Source organism: Vulpes vulpes, chromosome 13 (genome assembly GCF_048418805.1).
Source record: "Vulpes vulpes isolate BD-2025 chromosome 13, VulVul3, whole genome shotgun sequence".
Classification (NCBI taxonomy): domain Eukaryota; kingdom Metazoa; phylum Chordata; class Mammalia; order Carnivora; family Canidae; genus Vulpes; species Vulpes vulpes.
Genome location: NC_132792.1, coordinates 35,601,238 through 35,616,657, shown reverse-complemented (window position 1 = coordinate 35,616,657; position 15,420 = coordinate 35,601,238). Strand labels below are relative to the sequence as shown.

At 34.1% G+C, this 15,420-nt stretch overlaps 1 protein-coding gene across 19 annotated transcripts in view; it reads left to right on the top strand.

Annotated features, from left to right (window-relative positions):
• VPS13B (vacuolar protein sorting 13 homolog B) overlaps positions 1-15,420 on the top strand; it is a 727,825-nt gene that overhangs the window by 463,847 nt on the left and 248,558 nt on the right. For all 19 annotated transcript variants that reach the window (XM_072734208.1, XM_072734211.1, XM_072734207.1 and 16 more), the window contains 2 exons: positions 2,374-2,500; positions 6,001-6,144. In XM_072734208.1, the coding sequence (XP_072590309.1) occupies positions 2,374-2,500; positions 6,001-6,144 (271 nt within the window). The remainder of the gene's footprint in view (positions 1-2,373; positions 2,501-6,000; positions 6,145-15,420) is intronic.

The following is a 15,420-nucleotide window of genomic DNA, read 5'->3' as shown; positions in this document are numbered from 1 at the left end:
TCAACATTTGCTTAAAACTATATGTACAACACATAACTTTTATATATTATGCAGCATTATTCTGTGAGCACTGCACTTGGTATATCAATACATGTTATTAAAGCTTTAAATATGAAATAAAATAACATAAATCCTCTGACCATTTTTCCCTTGGTAGATTCCCATTCATATCCTCAATTTGTAATGTCCTTTTCTGTGAGAAACATTCAGCAGTCCCCTGACTTCTCCCTCCTCCACAAAGTTTTATTTTGAACTTTTTCCTTGAAAAAAGAGCTATCAAGTAGAATTAGATGCAGGAGTTTCAGACTATAGGTATAAACAACTCAAAACTATAACCAGAGCTATTAACAATTGAATATCTCCATAAAATTGAATTAGGTTGATGTTTCAATATAGCTATGCTCATAAGACTTGATCTCCATCACAAGTATATAACCATAGTTTTGGTTCATTAGTTTGGGGTAATTTTTGTTTATTTCTTCTTGTTTTGCTTTGTTTAGAGAATTTTCTCAAATGTATATTCTAGTTTATTGTTTTTTTTTCTTGAGCTATATGCAAAATGCTATTTACCCACCTGTTATGTATTTTATTTATTTTCCATTTCTCGAAAAAAATTTAATTTTGAATCCTATGCTCTTATCTAGTAAAGTATTGGCAGAATTTAATTCTTGTCATGATTTTTTCAGTATTTCTTTTGAAGTATTTCAATCTATAAAAATTTTTAATGATTTAAAATTATATATGATTACCTCCAAGACTTACAAGAAATAACACAAAAGAAGAGTTAACATTATGTACCATAAAAGTTAAAGTTTTATAGGACCATTGACTTAAAATTTTTTTAAATTTCCAAAGTCATAAGTCTTTCATATGTTGTGTTACTGATTTAATTCATCACATAATAGAGAAAAATATGATATGTATAAATATTCTTTATTTGGGAGGAAAAGAGTATTTATTTGCTCTTATTTGGTTCCCTGCCATCTTTTCCATTTTAAGGTATTTTTAATACATCATATATTTTAACATTCCCCTGTGAGAGCACATCAGATGTTACATGTTCCATTTTATGGAACTCAAGCTATTCAGCTATAATTACGGTGTCTCTCAGGATCACAACCTTTCCTCTGTATTCACAGATTTTAATACTTCTTCCTGTTACCCTCCATTCACCAGATCTCTTAATTCTTTAAAATTGACTTTCATGAAATCCAATACCTATGTGTCACAGAACCAGATGATCCAATTTGCTTTTTGGCAGACACCATGTAAAGCTCTGCCCATTGCAAATTTGAACAAAAGATACTAGTGCTTTCTATTTTCTAGACTACTCTGGTAGAAAAGGATGTAGAAAGACGAGTTTTTATCTGGGCTTTCTCATGAGATAATTTATGCCAGTTCCCTCATTTCAACTTTTATCACTTTATAAGTGAATAGTAGAGACATATTTATAAGGAATATTAAGTTAATAGTTCCAAGGAACTATTGAGGTACAGCTTGCTAGTAAAACATAGAACTATATTATTTCATTAAGTGAAAACTTAGGATATGGATAGTAGACTAGAAGAACTCTCCTAGCACAAGTGTTAGTTCCTCAGTAATGTTTTCCAGTTTCATCTTCTACCATGTATGCAGTACTTCCTTTGAAATTATTAGCATTTGGTAATTTTGAATATAAAGTAGAGATACTGTGCTGAATAACCGATCAAAGATGAGAATGTATAAAGTGGAATTAAAATAGAGTCCAAATACTATTCTGCTATTAGGCCCAACAGTGGAACCTTTGTTCCTACTAGGTGGCCTTACCCTTGCCCCTGATCTTTATTTCCTTGTAGGTAATATAGGGCTATAATGGATTTCACTTAACATGCATGGTTGTTGTGAAGAAGCATTCAGTATCAAAGTCACAAAAGCTATTTCATGAACCGTATATGCAATAATAATCTGTGAACTCAGATGGTTCTTAGAGCTTAAAAAAAGGAGGTCGTCCAAGATTAAGAGGATATACTTGTGAACCTAATGAGGTTGGAAAGATGGCAGTTGTCAACTAGAAGGTCAAAAATGTTAAGAATAGGAAAAAATGATCACACAAGAGGAAGGTTATTATTATTGGTAGAAAAAGATATTAAACTATTTATAAGAACAAAAGGAATTAAAAACAGTAATTTGTTGAAAAGATGTGACTGTGAAATAAATTGCATCTGAATTTCTCAGTAATTTTTTGCTTTTATTAATCTGAGGTTAAGAATTGAAGTTGTAAAACTATGATTATAAAATGTACAAATATAACTCATACATGTTTGTGGTGCAAAAACTTGTACAAATTTAATGAAAAAAATGAAATGGCTAATAATTTTTCACTCTATCTTTTAGCATACGGCGACATCAAGAAAGAAGAGCAATTTTGACTCCCATTTTAACAGATTTTTCTGTCCGAATAACTGGAGCACCAGCTATCATTTTTACTAAAATAATTTCTCCAGAAAATATGCACACTGAGGTGAGAACTTAATTTAGGTTTCATTTTAGGCTATATAATGGAGTATCTTTTCTTTGTAAATTAGGGATTCTTAGTTTTAGTGCGCATAGAATGTCAAATTGCTTATTATTAATAAGTTACTATTGTATGTAACTAAAAATTAATACCTTCTAGTACTGTTTTGTTATTGCTTTTTTAAATTATTTAAGATATAGATTTTTTGCATTTAAATTATATTTTTTTATTTTGTTATTGCTTTTTATGTAGTAACTCATTTAATCCTTATAACACTCCTATTAACTTCTTCTATCTTCATTTTTATTGTTTTTTACTGTGAAATGTTCAATTTTGTTGCTTTTATTTTAAAATATATTTTTGCTATAATTTTTAAAATTTTTTATATCAATTTTTTATTTATATTCTAGTTAGTTAACATACAGTGTAATATTGATTTCAGAAATAGAATTCAGTGATTCATCACTTACATACAACATCTAGTGTTCATCACAAGTGCCCTCCTTAATACCCATCACCCATTTAGCTCATCACCCACTTTCCTCCCCTCCAATCACCACTCTCCATTTGTTCTCTAAAGTTAAGAGTCTCTTATGGTTTGCCTCTTTCTCTCCTCTTTTTTTTTTCCACATCCCCTGTGAAACAGATGAACATCTGTCCACCTATGAACAAAATCATATCATATGGTATTTGTCTTTTTCTGACTGACTTATTTCAGTTAGTATAATACACTCAAGCTCCATCCATATCATTGCAAATGGCAAGATTTCATTCTATTTCATGGCTGAGTAATATTCCACTGTATATATGTACCAGATCTTGTCTATCCTTTTATTAGTTGATGAACTTTTGGACTCTTTCCATAATTTGGCTATAATGCTGCTATAAACATTGGGGTGCATGTCCCCCTCTCAAGTCAGTATGTTTGTATTCCTTAGGTAAATACCTAATAGTGCAATTGCTGGCCCTTCTGAGATATTTACTGAATGAATAAAAAAACATATAAAAAAAAGTTAAAAGTAGATACCTTGAGTCATTCAGTATTTTTTAAAAAGATTTATTTATTTTGGAGAGAGGGAGAGAGTGAGCATGCAAATGCATGGGGGACAGGCAGTGGGAGAGACTCTTCAAGCAGACTGCCTGCTGAGCTCCATGGAGCCAGACACAGGGCTCCATCCCATGAGCCGTGAGATCATGACTTGAGCCAAAATGAAGAGTCTGCCACTCAACTGACTGAGCCACCCAGGTGCCCCACTATCCTTTTATAGATGAAGAAACTGAAACTTAGAGAGGCTAACTCAATAACTTGTCCATATTTTCACAAGTAGTAAGTGGCAAAGCATGGTTTGAACCCAGGCTGGTCTGGCTCCAGACCCTGGACTCTTACTTAACCTCTTTCTAATGAAAGCAACAACACTGAGAGAGAACTCATTTCTGATCTGGATGACTTTATTTAGTATATAGAGAATTTTACATGGATTACCTGACTTAGTCCTCACAACATCCTTGTGAAAGCAATACTAGGGGATCCCTGGGTGGCTCAGCGGTTTGGCACCTGCTTTTGGCCCAGGGCGCAATCCTGGAGTCCCGGGATCGAGTCCCACGTCGGGCTCCTGGCATGGAGCCTGCTTCTCCTCTGCCTGTGTCTCTGCCTCTCTCTCTCTGTGTGTGTCTATCATAAATAAATAAATAAACCTTTAACAAAATAAGAAAGCAATACTATTAGTATCCATGTTTTATAGATCTGAAAACTGAGATCTAAAGAGGTTAGGTAACTGAACCAGTGTTACTATCCAGTTACTGGTGGATCCAGGTTTCAAGACTGATCACTATGGTGTACCACCTCCATGCTTAGAATAGAAATGTAATAATAATGTGATCCATCATAATTTTAAAAGTATTCTTCTTAGAAATTTATATTATGCTAGGGCATCTGTGTGGCTGAGGCAGTTAAGCGTCTGCCTTCGGCTCAGGTCATGATCCCAAGGTCCTGGGATCCGAGCCATGCATCTGGCTCCCTGCTCAGCAGAGGAGTCTGCCTCTTCCTCTCCCTCTGCTCCTCCTACCTGCTCATGTACTGTCTCTTACTCTCTGTCTCTCTCTCTCTCAAATAAATCTTCAAAGAAAAACAAATTTATGTTATGCTAAAAACTTTGTAAACTTTTTGGTCATTCACAGTTATAGGCAGTTATTATGAAAAGTTCAGAAAAAATAAGATTAAATGTTACTCTAAGTTGGTTAAACTTCATATTCATTCACTTTTAAAAATAATGTTTTGTATATTTTATTTATTTAATGTTTATAATTGCCCTATAGCAAAAATTAGGTTAGGCATAGTATCTTATATCCACCAAAGGTGTATAAAAATTAAGTAGGTGTACTACTATCTTATAGCAATTTAGTAATATGAATATATTTCTTTTCATCATTACTTGAGGAATAAATGAATTCTAACTCTAATAAGTAAATACAGGGAACTTGTGGGGGGAAGGGTTATTTAATCACAAGGAAAAGGAATATTCATTTCTAACATGCTATTCTTTATGGCTGTATTAAAATCTACTCTAAGCCGTGTACTTTGCATTTGGGCCCCTCATAAGTCTCCTTAAATCCATTCCTTTAAATGACACTAGTAAGGAGAAGGTTCATTGGGCATTTCCAAGCATTCGAACTTTGTCCACATTCACTTCATGACAGGACTTCTGCTTCACTAAGTGAAACTTTGGGGTTTTTTTTTTTTCTTCTTTTTTCCTTCTCTGAATGGTTTTCTGATGATGAGTGTTGGAATGATTTAAGTTATGCAGAACCCCACCAGTTAAGTAGTGGACATCTACCTAAAGCAGCCAAGATTTTAGCAGCTTGAAGAAGTGAAATTAATTAGTCTAGCTGTCTTTGGCTTCAGCACTATTTTGTTATAAATCATTTGGAATGTATGCTTTGGAGAATACTCAAACCATACCACTTGTTATTGTAATTGCTTGCCTACAATTGCCAGTTTACATCTGTCTGCCCAACTAAATTGTGATCTCCCCAAGAGCAGGTTTCCATTCAAAGCCAACCTATTCTTTCTGCTATCCCTAGCAGCTGAGTATACTGCATGTTACTTAGGAGATGCTCAGTAAATATTTGTTAGTGTGAATGAATGAACAGGATTTGGCTAAAGAATTACATCATCACTTACATATGGAAATGATGTTAGTAGTTTGAAGTATAAAATGCCAGATGTATATGAAATGGTAAAAAAAATTAATGTTTGTGTTGTTTGTTTCCCTGCAACTAGTGCATGGCCCAGTGCACAGCAGGACCTCATAAATGTTTATTAAATTAATCCATTAAACTATGTTGAGTGGCTGTGCTCTCCATCTCTGCTATTCTCATTAACATATGAACTTGAGTCCCAGGAGAATTCATCAACATAGTAAAGGTCAAATAAGTAAGAATGACAAATTATCATCTAATGGCTATCATGTATCTTTATGTATATTCAACTTTTTTTTCTCCTCCAGGAGATTTTAGTGTGTGGCCATTCCTTGGAAGTGAATATAACCACAGACCTGGACTTCTTCCTAAGTGTGGCTCAAGTTCAACTCTTACATCAGTTAATAGTAGCAAATATGATTGGACTAGAACCATCAAGCAAGGCCAAAGAGGTAACTATTACCTGATTTTGATTAGTCTTACTGCATTTGTGCCAACTTGACATTCATAATAGGAAAACTAGAATTAAATGTTTTCTGCTAATTATTCTATATTTAATTTTATTCAAAATATCATACATTATTTTGGATTGATGTTCTTTATTTTTGAAATTTGTCTGGTCTCTTTTCATATCATATACTTTTGCAAAATGTCTGTTGCCTACCCTCAGAAAAGCCTCTATTAAAAATATGGTTTTGGTATCCTGCTGCAATTTTTAAAGTACAACACAAGAAACATGGTATAGCTTTCACTTACATACATTACAGGGTTCAGGACTCTTGGAAGTGAACATGCAATAGTACTATGGGAATATCTTCAGTAAATAACTTCTAAAGTATTCATTTTCCATGCTCAGTGAGGAACAGACACAATCATAAAAGTTGAATGCCTGCCTAGAATTTTAATTTTGATCCAGTGTTCATTGGAAACCGGCATTGTAACCACAAAGCATGTCAGCATGAAACAAAGAACGCTGCGTATTAGATGCTTCTCAAGATATGTTTTCTTTGCTTTTTGTTTCCATATTTCTATAATCCTATCTGTACTTAAAGTATATCTCCTATAAAAACTCAAGTGAAGAAACAGTTTATCTGTGAAAAGGAAATTGGTTTTATTTTAGTCAAGAGTTATACAGAAGACTAAGTTCTATTTATTAAGCAGGAGGAGAAGGAAGAAGTATTTGCTGAGAGCTACTTGATGCTAGGCAATGTGCCACGCATTTTCATGTAAGTTCATTCATTGTATCTCTCAGCATATTATCACAACCACCTTGTGAGGTTGATATGGACATTATTAACATTTTATGTTTTAGGGTCTTGAGGCTCAGAGATGGTAAGTGACCTGCCTGAAGTCACTCATACATAGCTTAAAAACAGTGGAACTGAAATTTTAATTTAAGTCTTTCAAGTCAGTGCTCTTTCCATTCTACCACAGTTTGTGGATTATAACTATTATATTAGTCTCTTAATCATCTTTATTTTTAAAAAATTATTTTAAAATGATAAAGCTTTTACCTTTTATATCTGAAGATACTAGACCATCTTTTACCACTCATGACCTCTATTTGCTCAGTATCTCTTTTTTTCTTGTTTTTTTTAATTGAGAGAAAGCAAGAGAGAGTGGGGGGAGGGGCTGAGGAAGACGGGGAGACAGAGAATTTTAAGCAGGCTCCACACCCAGCACAGAGCCCTACTCAGGGTTTGATCTCACAACCCTGAGATCATGACCTGAGCTGAAATCTAGAGTTGGATGCTTAACCAGCTGAGCCATCCAGGTGCCCTTTGCTCAGTATCTTTTTTTAAAAAGGCTGTAGAGCTATGCAGTTTCTAAAATATCAATTTTTTTCTAATACACATTATTGGATCCATAAGGATGTAATTATAAGACCTGAAAATAAATAGAGCAAAAAATATTTCCCTGTGGCATTTTCGATGAAGTCCTTAAAGCAAATTGGGTTGGAAACAATATTTTACATTCCTATATTGTTTGTGCCAAGTGTATAAATCTCTTACATCAGTGAAATATAATTCATAGGTTTCTGATGTATTTTAGGAATATATACAACTTACCGAATTTGTTAACTCTTTACCTACTTTTGGCAATTATAAATAAAGCTTCTATAAACATTCATTTGCAAACTTTTGTGTGGACGTAAGTTTTCAGTTCCTTTGGGTAAATGCAAAGGAGTGTGATTCCTGGATCATATGGTCAGAATATGTTTAGTTACGTAAGAAACCACCAAACTGTCTTCCAAAGTAGTTTGTACCATTTCGCGCTCCCACCAGCACTGAACGAGACAGTTCCTGTTGCTGCACAATCTTAGCAGCATTTGGTGTTTTCAGTGGTCTAGATTTTGAGCATTTTATTAGGTGTGTAATGGTATCTCTTATTGTTTTAATATGCATCTCCCTGATGATACATGAAATGGAACATCTTTTCCTATGCATATGCTTATCTTCCATCTGCAAATCTTCTTTGGTGAGGTGTCTGTAAAAGTCTTTGGCTCATTTTTTAATTGGTTTGTTTTCTTACTGCTGAGTTTTAAGAGTGTCTTTGTATATTTTAAATAACAGTCCTTTATCAGATGTGACTTTTGCAAATATTTTCTCCTAGTTTATGGATTGTTTTCTATCCTTGAATACTTGATACTATCTTTCACAGAACAGAAGTTTCTAATTTTAATTATTTCTTTCATGGATCATGTCTTTGGTGTTTATCTAACAGGCATCACCATACCCAAGATCATCTAGGTTTTCTCTTATGTTCTCTTCTAAAAGTCTTATAGTGTGTGTTTTACATTTAAGTCTAATGTCCATTTTGAGTTCATTTTTCTGAAGGGGGTTTGGTCTGTATGTAAATTCATTATTTTGCATGTGAATGTCTAGTTATTCCAGCTCCATTTGTTGAAGAGATTGTCTTTGCTCCACGTATTCCCTTTGCTTCTTTGTCAAAGATCATTTGACTGAATTCATGAGGGTCTATTTCTGGGCTATTTATTGTGTTCTATTGACCTATTTGTCCATTCTTTCACCAATACCACACTGTCTTGATTACTTTAATTTCATAGCAAGTCTTAAGGTAGGGTAGTGTTAGTCCACCAACTTTGTTCTTCTCTTCATTATTATATAAGCTGTTATGGCTCTTTTGCCTCTGTAAACCTTTAGAATCAGTTTGCCAATAGCCATTAAATTACTGGAATTCTGTGTGTGTGGTTTTTTGTTTTTTTTTTTAAGATTTTATTTATTTATTCATGAGACAGAGAGAGAGAGAGAGAGAGAGAGAGGCACAGACACAAGCAGAGGGAGAAGCAGGCTCCATTCCATGCAGGGAGCCCGGCGTGGGACTCGATCCCAGGTCCCCAGGACCACACCCTGGACTGAAGGCGGTGCTAAACTGCTGAGCCACCCAAGCTGCCCAAATTACTGGAATTTTGATTGGGATACATTGAATCTATAGATCAAGCTGAGAGATGACATCTTGACAATATTGATTTTTCTTATCTGTGAACATGGAATATCTCTCCACTTACTTAGCTCCTCGATTCTGTTCGTCTGAGTTTTACAGTTTTTCTTATATAGATCCTGTATATATTTTGTTAGATTTATATCTAAGAATTTCATTTTTTGGTATGTTAATATAAGTGCTATTGTGTTTTTAATTTCAAATTCTACTTGTTCATTGTTAATATATAGAAATGTAATGTAATTGGCTTTTGTGTTATCACTTATTCATTTGAAGGGTTTTTATGTTGATTCTTTCAGATTTTCTATTATAGACAGCCCTGCCATCTGTAAACAGGGACAGATCTTCTGTTTCAAACTGTAATAATTTTATTTCCTTTTCTTGCCTTATTGTACTAGCAAGGACCTCCTGTCTTGAAAAATAGTGATGAGAAAGGACATCCTTGCCTTCTGTCTGATCTTAATGGGAAAATTTCAGGTTTCTCACTGCGGGTTTTTTGTAGATAATGTTTATCAACTTGAGGTCACTTCTGTCTATTCCTAGTTTACTGAGAGTTTTTATCATGAATGGGTTTAGATTTTGTCAAATGCTTTTTATATATCCATTCATATGATTTCTCATTTTAAGTGTGTTGATGTGATATAGATTACATTAATTGAGGTTTTTCTTTAAGATTTTATATATTTATTTGAGAGTGAGAAAGAGAGAGCACAGTAGGGCAGAGGAGCAGAGGAAGAGAGAGAAGCAGCCTCCCCACTAAGCAGGGAGCCAGGTATTGGGCTGATCCTAAGACTTGGAGATCATGAACTGAGCCAAAGGCTGATGCTTAATGACTGAGCCACCCAGGTGCCCTAATTGAATTTTAAATTTAAACAAGCCTTGCAATACTTGGGATAAATCCTACTTAGGGTAGTATATAATTCTTTCTTTCTTTCTTTCTTTCTTTCTTTCTTTCTTTCTTTCTTTTTTTCTTTCTCTTTCTTTCTTTCTTTCTTCTTTCTTTTTCTTCTTTCTTTCTTTTTCTCTTTCTTTTTTCTTTCTTTCTTTTTCTTCCTTTTTCTTTCCTTTTTCTTTCTTTCTTTCTTTTTTTTCTTTCTTTCTTTTCTTTCTTTTTTCTTTTCTTTTCTTTTCTTTTCTTTTCTTTTCTTGTTTTTCTTTTTCTTTTCTTTCTTTTCTTTCCACAGAGAAAGAGAGAGGCAGAGACATAGGCAGAGGAGAAGCAGGCTCCTTGCAGAGAGCCCGATGTGGGACCCGATCCTGGGACTCCAGGATCATGCCCTGGGCCGAAGGCAGGCACTAAACCACTGAGCCACCCAAAGATCCCTATATAATTCTTTTTACACATTGTTGGATTATATTTGCTAGTATTTTGTTGAAGATTTTTGTGTCTTTGTTCATGAGAGATATTGGTCTATAGTTTCCTTTTCTTATGTCTTTTTCTGGTTTGGCTATTAGGCAATGCTGACCCATAGATTGAGTTAGGAAATATTTCTTCTGCTTATGTCCTCTGAAAGAGATTGTAGAGAAGTGGTATAATCTCTTCTTAAAGGTTGCTAGAAATTATCATTAAACCCATCTAGGCCTGATGCTTTCTTTTTTGAAAGGTTATTAATTAATTGTTGCTTCAGTTTCTCTAATAGATATAGGCCTATTCAGATCCTCGGTTTCTTCTTTTGTGTGAGTTTTATCTGATTGTTTTTCAAGAAATTGGTCCATTTTCTTGAAATGGTTATCAGATGTGTGTGGGCATGGACTTGTTTATAATATTTCTTTATTATTCTTTTTATTTCCACAAGATCTATAGTGATGTCCCCTCTTTCATTACTGATATTAGTAATTTAATTCCTTCCTCCCTTTTTTTTAGTTAGCCTAACTAGAGGCTTTTATTGATTTTTGCTCTAATTCTTATTATTTCTTTTCTTCTTGCTTTGAATAGTGATAATATTTCCAGACAATCTTTGACAGGCTTAATTTAAAGATTAATTTTAAAAGTTATTCAAGAATGTGGTGGATGATTTTTGTTAGGGGAAACGTGTACACTCTAAACAAAGGGGAACAAAGATGGACAAACCTTTGAAAATAGAAGTGAGAAACAGTGGAATAATCTAAGGATTATTGCTAAAACCAGTATATAATATTAATCTTGATTGTTTGGACAGCTAACACACAAACTAAAGAGTACATAGCTAAAAGAGAAGCACTTCAGGCAATAAAATGACCACATGATAGTTTAGGCAAATTGTCTTTCATGTTGATCAAAACTTTTCTAATGTTTTTGCTCTGAAAAATGTACTCTAGAAGAGGTGAGGCCACTGAATCAATCACTCTATTTTTGTATTCTTTGATTTTCATTTGTCCCCTTCGAGTGCTATGCCTTTCATGACTGCTGGCTCCCAGGATATTTCTTTTTTTAAACTAACTGTTCTTGTTTCTCTCTATATATTATGACAGCCCAAGAAAGAACATAAGAGAAATAAACATTTAATATTCAAAAAGCCAAAGTGCATCTCCTATTTACAAATTACATGTCCTTTCATACTCCGTTCTGTAATTCATCTCTATGACAATAATTGATTCTATGACAGTAGAATAACAGTCAGTAATGTTTTTGGGTTTCTTACATCCTAGTTCCCTGCCATTTACTTGAGGTCAGAACCAACCTCCTAGACAATTTCAGAGTCAAATCCAAATGTACAATTCTAACTTTTCTCTGGAAATAAAGCTCCACTACGCATCCTTGATTTCTGGTAGAGCTTTGGTGATTTACACAATTGATTTACCCTTTAAAAACTCTTTGCTTTCTTGCAAGACCATCTTGGTCTCATAAAAGGCCCAATTATATAAAAATGGTTATTAGTAATATAATCATAACTTTCATGCAATAAGAATTAACAAGAGAGAGAGTTCAGTAACACGAACCAGTAAATATCAGGAAAGTTTTGAAAGTGAATTTGAATAAACAGAAAACTAAAGAATTTTAATTTATCCAAGTCTATCTATGGAAGAATAATACAGGCCATTTTTATATGATAAAATAAAACTAAATCATAAGTTTTCCTAAAGCTGTTAGTATATAGGACATTATAAGGAGTTGTTAAAAAACAAAACAAACAAGAAACCCTACCTTTATATCATTTTATTTCAGTTGCTATCACACAAAAAATACAGCATGTAGAAAATTCACATTAACTTTTATGTTAGACTGCTTTAAACTGAGATGAAACCTGAGTAGCCTATCTGAAATATGTGAAACCATAAGCAGTATAGATAAGATACTAAAAATAGCCTGTTAACTTGAAATGGTTTATTTTTTATAACACAGTTTTATTTTTATCAAAGTAATACATAAACAACTGTTGCTTAACTAAACATATCAAAACAGTATGAGTCTCTTAATAACCCCACCTCAACCTTTTTTTTTTTTAACGAAGTATTTTTTTAAATTTTTTTTTAAATTTATTTATGATAGTCATAGAGAGAGAGAGAGAGAGGCAGAGACATAGGCAGGGGGAGAAACAGGCTCCATGCACCAGGAGCCGACGTGGGATTCGAACCCGGGTCTCCAGGATCGCGCCCTGGGCCAAAGGCAGGCGCTAAACTGCTGCGCCACCCAGGGATCCCCTCACCTCAACCTTTTTAACTACTTTAACTCTTCTGGTATTTATCCCCATATTTCTGAATATAATGAAAGACTACCATCTCTTGATTTACTCATTCATGTATTACCTATTCACTTGTTATTTTCTTTTAGATGAGGATTCCATCTCTTAAACTTCTTTCCACTCTTCCATCTTCTCAATATTCTAACAGCATATTTTTAAAGTCAATACAAATTATTTTTCTTATAAAGTCTATGTAAATATTGTTCATTGCTTAGCAAAGTAGTACATTATTGTCATAGTTCCTGTGATTGTTTTTCCTAAAGTTGATCATTGCCACATTCTTTATTTGCCCAGGTTTTTAAAAAAATCTCTGCCTCTTTTCTCCATCCCAACCCCAGTTCCCACCAGTGACTCTACTGAATGCCAGCAATTTAATTTTTCACACTTCGCAACTTACAAAAAAATGTCACCCCCTCACCCCATCAGAATGATTTTTCCTAAGTTCTTCCTTCCTTCTCCATTCTGGACTAGTAGTTCTCTAAACCTACTGCCACTTAATGCAAAAGAGTCAGATGAGAGAAGATTGTGATTTTGAGGTTAATGTAAAGTTTAGAGAAACTATAGAGTATCAAGTAACTAATTTTTATATGAATATAAATTAGTAAAATTGCCAATATTTTTATCCCACCCTTCCAAAATACTATTTGAATTCATATATAGAAACATATTAGTACAGTAAATATTATAATAGGATATGATATATGGCTAACATAGTTTGCTTGTGTGCTTTTACAGTTTGCTATAAGACAATATAAAATGTTGGACTTTTTTGCTACGTACTGTGATTGACTAAATGCCCTATGGAATAGTGGTGGAAGTTGTTTTTTTGATGGTATTATTACTATTTGAGCGTGGAAATAATCTTTGGAGTCATTCTTCATTTAGGAATTAAAATTCTTGTTTTTTAGTCAATAGTGAAAAACTCTTGCAAGGTATACTTGACCAACTTGAGGATTGCTAGGAATAATTAGAACTAGGAACTTAAGAGCAAAGAAAGGGAGAAGCGACTTTAAGTGGTGGTGTAGTGACAGGTTTTTTGGAGTAGAACATTAGGCAAGATGAGGGAAATAGAGGCAAAGTATACCCTGAGAACACAGGTGAGTGGAGTTGGGTTTTGAAAGTGGAAACTGAGACTGGTGTGGGAGAAGATGTTAGTGTTCTGTCTTGCTGTAGGCATGAGTGGGAAAGCCCATCTCAGAGGTCATATATTTCTGCATTAAAAAAGGAGATGGGAATTTTGAATGTTGTGCATGTGTGACTTCCCATTGGTGTTGCTATGCTGAGTATTTGTTTCCCTTCAGAGGCACCTGGATCGACTACTTGTAACCAAGCAATAAACACAGGTACCAATAAAATATGGATTCAAGCAGAGCCTTAAATGGACAAGAAAGCCTTGGAGGAAATACTCTAAATTTCTTAAAATCTAGACCTGGAAAAGTTATTAAGTATTTTAATACCTGTCCTCTCCAAGAGAAGGACTTCTTAGGTATATTGAACTATCACACCTGTCTCAATTTTACTTAGGCCTTGTAGATATTAAAAATATCCTCATTGTCTCCTGATAAACAAGCTTATGCTTAGAAATGCATCATTGCTTCAGTGTACATACTAAACATCCAGAAAAACCATAATGTTTTTATTTTTTTTTAATTTTTTAAATTTATTTATTTATGATAGTCACAGAGAGAGAGAGAGAGAGAGAGAGAGAGGCAGAGACACAGGCAGAGGGAGAAGCAGGCTCCATGCACCGGGAGCCCGATATGGGATTCGATCCCGGGTCTCCAGGATCGCGCCCTGGGCCAAAGGCAGGCGCCAAACTGCTGCGCCACCCAGGGATCCCCATAATATTTTTAATTTTCTAACCATGCTTATGTTTATCTCATACATATTTCTTGACCAGAAATCCAATGAATGCGTTGTTTTCCTAAGGCTCTCTTAAACTGTCTTTCCTGGTCATATTTAGCAGTATTCATTGAGGGCTTACCATATGCCAAATATACTGGCTACAGACTGAAAAAAGGTGTGAAAAATAAGTACACTGTGATCCCTGCCCTGTAGGATTTTATAATCTGGTTGGGAAACAAAACATAGATAAATGAATTTATAACTAAGAACTCAAAGCAGTAAATGAAAAGTATTAAATGTGCTGTATGGAAAATTAGTATTATAGGAGTGATTCAGAACAGATTATAGGCCAGGTGGTCAGAGATCTAGCTTCATGGAGAAGTTGGAATTGAATAGGCAGAAAAGAATGACCTATTTGTTTATTCAGTAAATACTGAATCTTTTCTAAATATCAACACTACAATGGATATTAGGGTGACAGCGTTAAACAAAAGATATAGTTTCTGCTTTCATGTTCTAGTGCTTATATATATTTGAGGAAGATGAGCAATGATAAATAATTAGAGCTAGATCAAGATATATGGTTATATATATATACACATACACGCATAGCTCGTTGCATTTGTTGGATACGTTCACTTTCCATCAGCCCAAAATTAGTCATGTGGTTGCATTTAGCTGCAAGAGAGGCTGAGAAATGTAATCCTTCTACCACATGACCATGTGCCATGCTTAAAATTATTTAACTATGAAAGAAGG